Source organism: Phoca vitulina, unplaced genomic scaffold (assembly GCF_004348235.1).
Source record: "Phoca vitulina isolate PV1807 unplaced genomic scaffold, GSC_HSeal_1.0 scaffold2, whole genome shotgun sequence".
NCBI classification, from domain to species: domain Eukaryota; kingdom Metazoa; phylum Chordata; class Mammalia; order Carnivora; family Phocidae; genus Phoca; species Phoca vitulina.
In genome coordinates this window covers 72496327-72509848 of record NW_022589705.1, presented here as the reverse complement: position 1 = coordinate 72509848, position 13522 = coordinate 72496327, and the positions used below count along the sequence as shown (strand labels likewise).

The window sequence follows — 13522 nt, the reverse complement described above, 5'->3', positions numbered from 1 at the left end:
CATGACCTGAGCCAAAGGCAGACGCTTAACGACTGAGCCACCCAGGCGCCCTGGAAAATCCATTTTCTTTTTTCTTTTTTTTTTTTTTAATATTTTATTTATTTATTTGACAGAGAGAGAGAGAGACAGCGAGAGAGGGAACACAAGGAGGGGGAGCGGAGGAGGGAGAAGCAGGCTTCCCGCCGAGCAGGGAGCCCGATGTGGGGCTCGATCCCAGGACCCTGGGATCATGACCTGAGCCGAAGGCAGACGCTCAACAACTGAGCCACCCAGGCGCCCCAAAAATCCATTTTCTTAATGTCTATCTGCACACTGTAACACAGAGTTTCTTTAAAAAGATTGAATGCTTGTCTCTCAAGATAAGGGGCAAAGCAAGGGTATCTGCTCTCACTACTCTCATTCAACACAGTGCTGGAAGTCCTAGTTAGTACAATAAAGCAAGACAAGGAAATACAATGCATAGAGATTGTAAAGAAAGAAATAAAACTGTCCCTATGTGAAGATATGACTGTCTATGTAAAAAAAATCCCAAGAATCTACAAAAAACCCTCCTGGACTAAATAAGTTGAGTTCAATGAGGTCACAGGATATAAGAAAAACACAGAAAAATCAATTATACTTCTATAGATTAGCAACGAACATGTGGACCAAAATTTAAAGTATCACTTATAATCATTCCCCCAAAGAAAAAACTTTGTGTAAATCTAATAAAACATATATAGAACTTAAGTGCTAAAAACTACAAACGCTGAAGAAAAAAAATCAAAGATCTAAATAAATGACTTATACAGTGTTCATGGATTGGAAGATTTGATATGATAAAAAGCCAATTTTTGGGGCGCTTATGTGGCTCAGTCGGTTAAGCGTCTGCCTTCGGCTCAGGTCATGATCCCAGCGTCCTGGGATCGAGCCCGGCATCGGGCTCCCTGCTCGGTGGCGAGCCTGCTTCTCCCTCTCAATCTGCCTGCCGCTCCCCGTGCTTGTGCACGCACGCTGTCTCACTCTATCTCTGTCAAATAAATAAATTCTTTGGGGCATCTGGGTGGCTCAGTCGTTAAGCGTCTGCCTTCGGCTCAGGTCATGGTCCCAGGGTTCTGGGATCGAGCCCCGCATCGGGCTCCCTGCTCCACGGGAAGCCTGCTTCTCCCTCTCCCACTCCCCCTGCTTGTGTTCCCTCTCTCGCTGTGTCTCTCTGTCAAATAAATAAAATCTTCAAATAAATAAATAAATAAATACATTCATTCATTCATTCTTTAACAACAAGAACAAAAAAGCCAATTCTCTGAAATACAGCTTCCTGCAATTTCTACCCAAATTCTAGCAAGATTTTTTTTTATATAGACAAGATTGTTCTAAAATGTATATGGAAAGGCAAAGGAACTAGTATAGCCAAACAATTTTTAAGAAGAAAAGGAGAAGAACTCGTCCACCCAATTTCAAGACTTACTATATAGCGACAGTAATCAAGACTGTGTGGTACTGGCAGAATGACAGAGATCAATGGAACAAAATAGAGAAGCAGAAATAAACCCACACACATATTCCCAACTGATTTTTGATGAAGAAGCAAAAGCAATTCAAGGGAAGAAAGACAGCCTTTTCAAAAAATGGTGCCACAGCAAGTGAACATTCATAGGCAAAAAAAATGAACCTTAACCCAAGGCTCACACCTTATATCAAAACAAACTCAAAATAAATCATGGACTTAAATGTAAAACCTTGAGGAAAAAACATACCTTCGGGATCTAGAGTTAGGCAAAAAGTTCTTAGACATGACACCGAAAGCACAATCCATAAAAAGCAAAGTGGAGGGACACCTGGGTGGCTCAGTCAGTTAAGCCTCTGCCTTCAGCTCAGGTCATGATCCCAGAGTCCTGGGATTGAGCCCAATGGGCTCCTTGCTCAGCAGGAAGCCTGCTTCTCCCTCTGCCTGTCGTTCTCCCTGCTTGTGCGCATGCTCTCTCTGACAAATAAATAAATAAAATCTTTTAAAAATAATGAAAAAAACTTAAAAAAAAGGAAAAGTTGATAAACTGGACTTCATGACAATTTAACATTTTTACTCTGAGAAAACCCCTGCTGAGTGAAGAAAAAGACAAACTACAAATTGGAGAGAACTATTTGCAAACCATGTACCCCAAATGGTCTAGTAACATAGAACTCTACAAACAGAACAGTTAAGAAAGCAAAAAAATCCAAGTAGAAAATAGGCAAGAGATTATGAAGCGATATTTCACCTGAGAGGATATACAGAGGGCAAGTAAGCAGATGAGAAAATGCTCAAAGGGAAATGCAAATTAAAATCACAATGAGAGGTAAAATCACAATGAGATGGGCACCTGGCTGGCTCAGCTGGTAGAGCATGGGACTTTAGATCTCAGGGTTGTGAGTTCAAGCCCCACGATGTGTGTGGAACCTACTTAAAATTAAAAATAAAAAGTAAATAAAATCACAGTATCACTACACATCTATTGGAATGGCTGAAACAAAAAATAACATCAATACCAAATGCTGATGAGGATGCAGAAAAACTGCATCATGCACAATACAGGTGGGAATGTAAAATGGTACAGTCACTGTTAAGGACTGAATCGTGTCCCCCCCAAATTCATATGTCGAGGTTTCCCAACCACCGTTCTCAGAATGTAACCATTTTTGTGGGGTTTTTTGCTTTTGTTTTTTATTGAGATAAGGTCTTTAAAGACGTGATTAAGTTAAGATGACAGCAAATCCCTAATCCAGTATGACTGGTGTCCTTATATGAAGAGGAAGAGACACCAAGGATATAAGCCCACAGAGGAATGGCCACGTGAGGACACAGACAAGAAGGTAGCATGTGCAAGCCAAGGAAAGAGGCCTCAGAAGAAACAAAACCTGCTGACACCCTGATCTTGGACTTTAGCCTCCAGAGTTGTGAGAAAATTAATTTCCGTTGTTTAAGGTATCCAGTCTGTGGTACTTTGTTATGGAAGCCCTAGCAAACTAACATAGCCACTCAGTTTGGCGTGCAATTACCATACAATCTAACAATTGCACTCCTGGGCATTCATCCCAGAAAAATGAAGAGGTGTTCACACAAAAACCTGTACACAAATGTTACATAGCAACCTTATATATAACAGCCAAAAAATGGAAACAACCCAGATGTTCTTTAATGGGCAAATGGTTAAATCCACAAAACTGAGTATCACTCAGCAATAAAAAGGAATGAGCTACTGACAGATACAACAACCTGAGTGAATCTCCAAAGAACTGCACTGAGCGAAAAAAGCCAATCCCTAAAGGTTACATGTATGATTCCATTTACATAACGTTCTTGAAGTGACAACATTATAGAGATAGAGAACAGATTAGAAGTTGCCAGGACTTGAGGGGTAAGGGTGGGAGAGAAGTGGGTAAGACTACACAAGGGCAGCATGATGGATCCTTGTGGTGATGGAAATGTTCTGTATCTTGACTATAGCGATGTCAGTATTCTCCCTGTGATATTGTACTGGAATTCTGTAAGATGTTACCAGTGGGAAAAATAGAGTAAAGAGTATACCTCTGTATTTTTTTTTAACCACGGAATGTAAATCAACAATTACCTCAAAATAAAAAAAGTTTAACAAAACAAGCAGGAAAAAAAAAAAAAACCCAGTTTCTAGAAAAACCCATTGCAGATACAGGTAAACACATATGATTATGTATTTGTTATGACGGGAAGAGGTTCTAGATTTGGACCTGGTATCCAAACATCTCAATCCACTTACCTGTTTCACTTTGACTGTTGAGTGGTGAGGACTTCGGCTTCTCTTACTCCGAGGAGACTTGCTTCTTCTCCCTGAGGACTTGTTTTTCTTTTTGGCTGGGGACCTTTTCAGAGCATGGTACACACAGGGTTTTATCTCAATTTCCCTTCCCCCATATAAATTCACTTCAAGTATCAGGCTTACCTACTAACACAAACAGCACATTTGTGAAGGGCTCTGCTTTTCATATTAATGGAGGCGGGAGCTTCACTCTCCGGCCCTGACGTCTTCCTTGCGTTCCAGACCCACATACATGGCTGCCTACTGAACCTTCTCACAGAGCGTAACTCTCGCTTCCCAACCCCTCAAAACCCTTTCCTCCCACAGTCTCTGCCATCTCAGTAACTGGTACCACCATCCACCCTGTTCCTCAAGACAAAAACCTAGAAAACACCCTTGACTGTTTTTTCTCTCACCACCAATAGCTCCCCACTCCCACCCGCCACAACCACATCAATCCATCAGGGAGTCTTCTGGCTCTATCTCCTCCCTCTCCCACCTCACTCCTACCACTGTCCTTGATCAATAGACAATTGTCCCCCCTATTTCTAGAACAATCACATTAATTCTGCTTCAGGTTCTTTGCACGCATTGTTTCCTCAGCCTGGATCTTTACGAGGCTAGATTATTCTTATAATTCGGGTCTCAACTCAAATGGCACCTTTTCAGAGAAGGCCTTCTCTCACTTCCCTTCAAACTCTATCACACTCCTGTTTTAACCTCTTCTTTAATCTAATACTTGTTACTAACTGAAACTATTTTATCTGCTTGTTATTTTGTCTCAAGGCGAGAGCACATCAATTTCGCCAGGGCGAAGACAATCTATCTTGTTCACCCTTGAGGCCCCTGTACCTAGGGCAGTCTTTAGCATGCAGTAAAACTATGCTGAAGGAATAAATTAACGCGTCCAGCTTTCTTCCAAATCCCTACCAGGTAGATCGCCTAGGCTCTCAACGTGGAAACCTTTTGGGGCAGATAATTGGAAAGTCAACGCCAGCACTCCATTTGCAGGCAGATGGGGAAATCCTTTTATTTCAACTCGATCAGTGCTATCTGCTGGGCCCTACTCGGCCAAGAGCTGGGCACAGAGATGAAGAGGCGGGATCCTACCCATTAGGCATCAGGCGCTTAACGCAAGTGACAGGTACCAGAGTAAACATTCTTCAGCACAAGCACCACCGGCTCACTTCCACCACCTTAAGATTAAATCCAAGCTGCAGCGCGCAGCATTCAAGGTGTGCTTCTGACGCTAGCCCTGTCTGTTCTCGAAGAGCCAGACCCAAGTCCATCCCGGGCGCCTTTCCACTTACCGGCTACCTCCTCGGGCTCGGTTCCCGCGGTGACCAGGGCGGCCCGGCTCGCCGGCCGGAGGGGACGCGCTACCGCCGGAGGAATCTGGGCGGCGGTGGGCGGGAGGCGCGGCTTCCGGGCTGAGGCGCTCCTGCTTCACCTTCACCACCACCGCCGCCGCCACCACGTCCCCGTCGCGGTGCCTCCGCCGGCTCCCCCGCTCCCGCTCGCTCTTTACCTCCTTCATGCTGAGCTACGAGCCGAGCTAAGGAAAAAAGAGACCCGTTGCGCTCCTCTCGCTGAGGGAAATGACGGACTTGACCCCTGGACTTCCGCTTCCGGGTGCGCGCTCTCCCAGAAACCCTAGAGGGGGAGCTAAGCACGTGACTACGACCCTGCAGCGGGCGGGGCTGTCAGGACCGGCTCGGGTGGCGGGAGTTTTAAGTGTCAAAAAGAAACTTCTGGGAAAAAGCTCCCCTCGAGGCTGTTTGTTGCCGCATTATTAGTAATTACTAAATACGGAGACAATCTGAATGCCCAGCAGTAGGAAACTGTTTAGGCAACTGATGAATGGTCTGTCGCCATTCGTAACGCTGTTTATAAGCTCTGTGACAGATGGAGGAATCCCTGATTTGTTCAAGGAAAGAAGCGGGATAAATAATGGTGCGCAAACTGTGATTACATTTAGGTTTGGAAATAGGAAGTTAAGGAGAGAGGGGAAAGCAATCACAGATAGTAGCCCATGGGCAAGTCATTAGTATACCCCCCTCTCTTCTTGAACTTTGTTATGCTGTCATTTCAACATTTAACTAAAAACACTTTTTTTTTTAAGATTTTATTTATTTATTTGACAGAGAGAGACAGCGAGAGAGGGAACACAAGCAGGGGGAGTGGGTGAGGGAGAAGCAGGCCTCCTGCCGAGCAGGGAGCCCAATGCGGGGCTCGATCCCAGGACCCTGACATCATGACCTGAGCCGAAGGCAGACGCTCAAGGACTGAGCCACCCAGGCGCCCCCTAAAAACACTTTCTTTAAAATATTTTTATTTTCAAGTCATCTCTACAGCCAGTGGTGGGGCTTGAACTCACTACCCCCGGATCAAAAGTCTCACGCTCCACTGACTGAGCCAGCCGGACGCCCCCAAAACAAATACTTTTTAAAACCTGGGAACTCCAGGTGCCTTCCTCTGGGAATCTTCCCCAAGCCTTCATTGAGGAGTCACATGACTCCCATTTTGCAGGTGACAAAATTGGGGGTCAGCTAAGGGGATCTGCCACCTCATTCAAATTGCGAGCGAGATGCAGCGCAGGGACTCGAACTCCTGTTTTGCATGTTTCCAAGAGTATCAAGGCGACCTGGTGAGCAGGAACCCAGATAAGGTAAGCACAAGGAGAATTTTTCACGGAGGCTGAGCGGAAACTCCGTGCTGCTGGCCCCGCCCCACTCCGAAACCCCGCCCAGGCCACGGGGAGGGGAGAGGAGGTTTCCATGGTGACGGCAAACAAGGCGCACACTCGAGGGGCCGCGGCCGGGCTACTACCACCGTCGCCGCCATGATCCCCCCTGCGGACTCTCTGCTCAAGTATGACACCCCGGTGTTGGTGAGCCGGAATACGGAGAAGCGGAGCCCCAAAGTAAGGACGGGTCTTAGGGGGCGGGGGAGCCCGGAAGCTCCGATGGGGAAAGATCCCTGCGATAAGGATCCCGGGTCCCGAGAGACGTGGGCTGCAGCAACTGGGAGCAAAGGGAATTGGGACGGGGGAAGGAAGATGGGAGAGCGGCACAAGAAGCGCAGATGGGTGACCCCAGAGAGCAGATTTAGGATGAGGAAGGAAGTCACAAAGATGGATGGGGCTCACTCTTTTTCATAGTAGTCTGGTCCAAGAATAGATCTGGTAGTGCTTGCTCGCTCCATCACTAGAGGGCTGAGCACCTGTGCCAGAAACATTGGTTCCAGGAGATACAGGCCTTGGGCTAGGATGGGACCAAAGACTTCATGGCTTCCTTCAGCTAAGACATAACTTCTGAGAAGAGAGATGGGGAAAGTGAGCTGGGAAGAGGGGAAGGGTGTTTAGAAGACCTGGGGCAACCCAGAGGGCTTGGATATGTGGAGTTCAGTGTCTGAATCACCTCCTGCCCTAACTTGTCCATTCTTCTCAGGCACGGCCCCTGAAAGTCAGCCCCCAGCAGCCTGGACCCTCCGGTCCAGTCCCACAGCCACCAAAGACCAAGCTCCCCTCAACTTCTTGTGTCCCAGATCCTACAAAGCAGGCAGAAGAAATCTTGAATGCCATCCTACCCCCAAGGTAAAAACATAGGTGCAGTGGCTTCGAGAAGGCCCAGGCTTTGCATCCCAGAACTTGGGAATGTAGGAAGAGGCACCCTGTCTCTCTGTTCCTGGCCAGGATTTCCTCCCAGCATCCCAGAACTCCTAGAGCTTGCAGATGGCTGGATCCTGGAAGGGTGGGTGGAGACCTCTTCTCTATCCTCCTCTTTTCCTGAGTGCTCAAACAGGCTCCTGGCTTTAAATACCACCTACATGCTGATGGCTCCCAAATGTGTATTTCCAGCCCTGTCCTTTCCTCTAAACTCCAGACCCATGTATTTTACAGCTTCCTCATTATCTTCATGAAGGTGTCTCCTGGGCATCTCAAACTCAGCATGTCCAAACTAAATCATGATGTCCCCCTCTCCCAACCTACTCATCCCCAGTCTTCTTTCTACAAGTGGCTCAGGCCACCCTTCATTCCTTTTGGTCTCTCACATCACATGTCCTATCCTTCATCAAATTATTTTGGCTCTACCTTCAAATTTATATCCCAAATCTAACCACTTTCCACCCCCTCTGCTTCCACCATTTTGTCCTCATCACTGTTTGTCACCTACAGTGGTCTCCTATCTGAAAACCTTGCTTGCATTCTTTGCTCCTACAATCTATTCTCCAAACAGCCCCAAAATCCTAAGCCAGATCATGCCAGTCTTCTGCCAGGAACTCTTTAATGGCTTCCCATGTCACTCCAACTAAAATCCAAAGTCCTTACAATGACCTGCAAGAGTTGGCACGATCTGGCCCCTCATATATCCATGATCTCGTCTCCTGTTATTCTCCTTCTTGTTCAGTGTGCTGATGCCACAGGGGCCTCTGCTGTCTCTGGAATACTTCCATCACCCTTCCACCTCAGGGCCTTGACAGTTGCTGTTCTTACTGCCAAGGATACTCTTCCCCCAATGTCCACCTCATCCCCTTCCGTCTCTTTACTCAGGTCTTGCTCAAACGTGATTTCCTCAAGGGGGCCTTCCTTGAGAATCCTTATAAAAGAGCACCTTCTCTCTTCTTCACCATCCCCTTACCCTGCTCCCTCCTTCTGCAGCCACGTGTATCACTATCTGTCATGCTTAGTCAACTATTTTTATGTAATAAGTTGACAGCACAGTTTCTAAGACTGTAATGAAAAGAGTGACTGCCATCTTGTCCGAGATGGAAGCCAAAGAAGGGAGGGGGGATTTTTCAGGTGATTCCCTCCTGTCAATAAATGGAAATCCTCTCCCCATGGTGATTCTACCCTCCGGCTCCCTCCTTGTGATTCCGGAAGCTGGCCAAGCCTCTGACACAAGGTTTATTGGGGGGCGGGGGGTGGATGAGCGGGGAGGGGACCACATAGTTGCACGCCTTCAGGAAGCTCCCCACTGCACACTTTTGCCCCTTTCTGGCTGGCACAAGGTTTATGGTGCCCTGTGTCTCCCACCCCACAAGTCAGTGGGGAATTCTCACTGGGCCTTCTTTTCCAATCAAGCAATAAGGTCTATGAATCTGTCCTCAACCCATTAGGAGGGTAAGATCTGGAACATGGGTGATGATTTCACAGACAGCCGTAGGAGGGTAGAGATTGCCCAGCTCCCAGGTAGAGGCCCCGTGGAGGCGGCTTAGTGGGTGTGGCTATGGAGCCCCACACTCCCCAAGGAAGAGAGAGGGATGGAAGCTTCTGGTGGGTTGGTGACAGAGCTGCCCCTTTGTTCCTGCTCAGGCAGAGAACCCAAAGGGCCATCTCTGCTCACGTCCCGAGGCCCCTCTAGCTGTAGGTTTGCTCAGCCTGGCTGTGTCTGTGCCACAGGGAATGGGTGGAGGACACACAGCTATGGATCCAGCAGGTGTCCAGCACCCCCAGCACCAGGATGGATGTGGTGCATCTCCAGGAGCAGCTGGACCTGAAGCTGCAGCAGCGGCAGGCCAGAGAGACCGGCATCTGCCCCGTGCGCAGGGAGCTCTACTCGCAGTGTTTCGGTGAGTGGCCTGGCGCGGGCTGGCGTTGGGGGGATACGCGGTCCTCTCCCACCTCCTGCCCTTCCCCTTGAGCACAAACCCAAGCCCTGAGTATCCCTGAACTGAAGCCCACCCCATCCTGGAATCGTTTTTTCTCCCCCTCCCCAACCCCCACCCCAGGATCTGCTAAATGCACCCCCATCCCCGTCATCTGCCAGCCAACCTGACCCCCCAGTTCCTAACCTCTTAGCAAATGTTTGAAGACGAGAACTTCCATTTTGAATTTAAAAAAAATAGTTTTTTAATAATAAGCATGTTAGTTTTTTAATCAGAAAGGCTAAATGTTCTGTATTTATATCCATCCATCAACATTCAGCCCTTGGCCCAGAAAAATATTTCGGGATAATTTGCTATTAACTGACAGTCACAAAAGATTCAAGTGATAGTGTCAAATGGCTGTCCCCCAGCCCAAACTCACTGGCCCGTGCGGACTCTGACATTCAAACTGCCGCCAAACCTGCGGCCAGCAGGCTCCCTTCAGTCTGAGGATGACAATGGTCAGCACCCATGGAAGAGATGTGTGGGCAAGCTCTGATTCCTACTGTTGGCAGCCCCAAGCCCGTCCAGCCACCGGGGCACACAGGATTTCCCAGCTGCCTTAAAGCAGCCACCATCCTCAGACTGAAAAGTCCGATTTCTCTGACTCGTACCCTGGGGTTTCTACCTGCGGGTCGGTAAGGGGAGCCTCCCAGCTACAAGCAAACCCGAGGGCTCCTGTCTCCCTCTGCCCTGGGCTCGCCGACTGCCCATCCTCCCACGTGCCACCTTCAGAGCAGCAGTTGTCTGGCAAGGCTCCTGGGGCCTCTGTCTCCGAGTGGGGAGGACACACGCTACCCCGTCCCCGGTAGGAAGGGCGGTGAGCCCCAGACGTGGTGCAGTCTCCCTCCCGCCTGCCCTCCTGAACTCCTTGTTGTGCGCTTTGGAAGACGAGCTGATCCGAGAGGTCACCATCAACTGTGCGGAGAGGGGGTTGCTGTTGCTGCGAGTCCGGGACGAGATCCGCATGACCATCGCCGCCTACCAGACCTTGTACGAGAGCAGCGTGGCCTTCGGCATGAGGAAGGCGCTGCAGGCCGAGCAGGGGAAGTCCGACATGGAGAGGAAAGTGAGTGGGGCTGACCACGAGGCCTCCGCCCTCCGGGAACTCTTCTGTCCAGCTCAGGACCACAGGGTTGCCATTCCAGACGAAAGTCTGGCCTCCGAGGGGGCTCTGGCCATCCAGTCAGTGGGGACCCCTGGGTTCAGAGTGCACGGGCCCGCCTGGTGCTTGCCAGTCACCAGCCTCCCACTGGGTGGCAGCACAGACCCTGGCACCCTCAGCCTGGACGGCTGCATCCCAGGTCCCCTCCACCCAGGCACTCACACCGCCCTGTCCTCTTGGCGGAGGCCCAGGATGACCCGAGTTTCCGTCCTCAGATTGCAGAATTGGAAACAGAAAAGAGAGATTTGGAGAGGCAAGTGAACGAGCAGAAGGCCAAGTGTGAGGCCACCGAGAAGCGGGAGATCGAGAGGAGACTGGTGGAGGAGAAGAAGCACAACGAGGAGATTCAGTTCCTCAAGCGCACGAATCAGCAGCTGAAGGTGGGCCCCCCCCCCCAACCTCCCCCACAGCAGGCCCAGGTGGAGGGGCTCCTGCCTGCCGCCCCCCAGCCGTGCAGGGGGCCAGGCGGCTCCGTTTCCTACAGAGGATTCAGCAGACTTGTCCCCGCGCACTGACAAGGAGTGAAGGAGTGAAGGGAGCTGATGTGGGGGCGGGGGTGAGGGTTCACTATGCAGCTTCTGCGTGCATCTGGCCCTGGATTCCCACAACACCTCAGCCCGGCTCTGCAGTGGAGGGTTTGTTTTCCCTTGAAAAAAAGTTGCCCCTCCTCCAGGAGAGGTGGATATGGCAGAAAGTGGAACTTCTCTCCCATGACAGCTGATATTTTGGAGCCTTTCTAGCATGGACTGGATCTCTTCAGCAGGCTTTCATGGGAGGCCTTTCCTGCCTACAGCCCTTCTGAGGCATGGCATTTGGGATGGGCAGGGAAGGCCCTTTGAGAGGGAAGAACCATTTCAAATTAGGAACCTTCCCCAGGTGTGTGGTCAGAGGAGCTCAACGGTAGGTGTTTTTCCTCAAAGTCCCTTTGCCAGTGGTTTACATTTAACCAGCTGAGCTGGAGCGGGGCCAGGCGTGTGAAACTCCAGGCTCTCTGTGGGATCTGAAACTTCTCTAAGGCTGGGCCCTAGACCAGCATCATCACCGGGGAACTTTTAGAAATACAAGTCATTGGGCCCATCCCAGATCGACTGAATCAGAAACGTTGGGGTTGGGGCCCAACAGCCTAACAAGGTCTGCAGGCGATTCTGGTGCTTACTGAAGTTTGAGAACCATTGTTCTAGATATAGGACCTGTTGATGTTTGGTGGCAGTCTTCCATGGCCCTGGTCAGAGGGGCCCCTGGATGCTGTCTCCCTTTCCTCCCTAGTCTCATGGAAAACTTACATTCTTGTGACTGGCAGGCTTCTTGGGGCTCCAAGGAGGACAGGCACTTGAGATAAGGAAGGGCTTGTATGAACTGCTAGTGCAGGACAACAGGTTTTCCTGTTGCTGAGTTTAACAAAGAAAAGCTAGAAACTTCACAGCCAGACATGAATCTGTTTACTTAGCAGCTTCTGAAGCTGCGTGCCTTATCTGCCATGTTCCTTTATCATAAGCCCGAGTTCCTCAGTTCCTCCTACAGTACCAGCAGCAGGAGCAAAGCGGAACACCTTGGCATCTTTCTAACATTTCCAAGCAACCTTGTCATCCCCAGGGTGAAGGACTCTTTAGAAGTGAGTTATTTTTATTGGCTCCAAGCTGCACTGCAAATAAAGCAGTGCTTGCTGTCCCCAGGATAGACCTACTTAAAGATCTGTCCACATACCATGATAGTAAATTGTTTTACTGGCTGCCAGAGGAGCAGAGTAAATAACTCCCAAGTGTCTTAAGCTTTACATACAAGATGGACAGCTCCCTACTTACTGGTAGCAATTTTCTCTAATTGGGTGTCAAGTTGTCTAAGTGGCTGAAAAATGGCTGTTTCCAAAACCTCTCGTCCCAGCACAGAGCTCCCAGGATCCCGAACCAGAGAGCCAGATGTTTACCTTAGCATTTCAGGCCTGAAATCTGAGCCATAAAAAACCACTATTTCAACAACTTTTATTCAATTTCCTTTTCAGTGCTTTATATTTTATGCAGAGCCATTATTGTATGGAAACCAGGACAGCTCTGGTTTCTCCTAATGTAGCAAGACTGGATGCCAAGCCCGAAACCAGCTAATCTAGGAAATACAGAATTGGGAATGGAGGGAAAAACACTTGGCGGGGCAGCATTGGATTCTTCTTCCCAGGGACTTTATCACCTCTCAGCTGAAGGCTGCAAGCTTCAAGTTATTAATGGAGTTTGTTTTTGTTTTTCAGGCCCAACTGGAAGGCATTATTGCACCAAAGAAGTGATCATTTCCACATGGGTCTCGGCAAGCACTGCTACCCCATCCTAAGCCTGTTGTAATAAAAAAAAGCTAGTTTCCTGAGTGAACAGGCCATACCCTCCCCCTGGTCCCCACCTACACGTTTGTCAGAAGTCACACGTGGCCCCAGTGGCAAGGAACACTTAGGTCTGGCAGCCAGGCTCCTGGCTGGGCAGTGGAAGGTGGTGCAGCCGACGGTCTCTGTATGTGGCCAACCTTGGGATTTGCCAACTCAGAAAGTAAGGCTTTCTGCCATATCCCTCGCAGGTGAAACTGCCTTCCCACCACTGCTCCATACTATCAATTATTTCTAGCCGAATGAGCCGCCTCCCTGTCCCATTTCTGGTCCATGATGCATCTTGTATCTGACCTTGGGCTGCTGTGTGGCCTCAGTCTTTCCCTTGAGGTCTTTCACCATCCCTACCCTGGTGCGGGTCTAGTGACTCATGCTGGAGTTGTGTGTTTATACTAGGTCATTCTACCCCTGCCCGCCAAGCCCACCCCAGCCTCTTCCCTAGTCTCAGACTGCCCAGGTGAGGCAGCAACGGCAGCCAAAGCCAGGGCTTCTGAGAAAGTAAATGTTTACTGGGAAGAAACACAAGTCACGAGGTCCACTGTGAGGGGCCTGCAC

At 49.3% G+C, this 13522-nt stretch overlaps 2 protein-coding genes across 2 annotated transcripts in view; one reads left to right on the top strand and one right to left on the bottom strand.

Annotated features, from left to right (window-relative positions):
* Positions 1 to 5379, bottom strand: part of SNIP1 (Smad nuclear interacting protein 1) — a 10943-nt gene extending 5564 nt beyond the window's left edge. Inside the window, exons 1-2 of the mRNA XM_032387578.1 lie at positions 5102 to 5379; positions 3753 to 3855 (exon numbers count right to left, since the gene is read on the bottom strand). Coding sequence (XP_032243469.1) covers positions 3753 to 3855; positions 5102 to 5328 — 330 coding nt within the window. The 5' untranslated portion in view covers positions 5329 to 5379. The remainder of the gene's footprint in view (positions 1 to 3752; positions 3856 to 5101) is intronic.
* Positions 5380 to 6581: 1202 nt separating this feature from the next.
* DNALI1 (dynein axonemal light intermediate chain 1) lies at positions 6582 to 13387 on the top strand. Its single transcript, XM_032387568.1, has 6 exons — positions 6582 to 6714; positions 7241 to 7386; positions 9193 to 9362; positions 10328 to 10506; positions 10818 to 10982; positions 12842 to 13387. The coding sequence occupies exons 1-6, from the start codon at positions 6634 to 6636 to the stop codon at positions 12875 to 12877; spliced, it is 777 nt and encodes a 258-aa protein (XP_032243459.1). The 5' UTR covers positions 6582 to 6633; the 3' UTR covers positions 12878 to 13387.
* The last annotated feature ends 135 nt before the right edge of the window (positions 13388 to 13522 follow it).

Coding starts and splice junctions, on each gene's coding strand:
- DNALI1 (XM_032387568.1), top strand. CDS start 6,634: ATGATCCCCCCTGCGGACTCTCTGCTCAAGTATGACACCCCGGTGTTG. Junction 6,715..7,240: donor CGGAGAAGCGGAGCCCCAAA/GTAAGGACGGGT, acceptor CATTCTTCTCAG/GCACGGCCCCTGAAAGTCAG. Junction 9,363..10,327: donor GCTCTACTCGCAGTGTTTCG/GTGAGTGGCCTG, acceptor GCGCTTTGGAAG/ACGAGCTGATCCGAGAGGTC.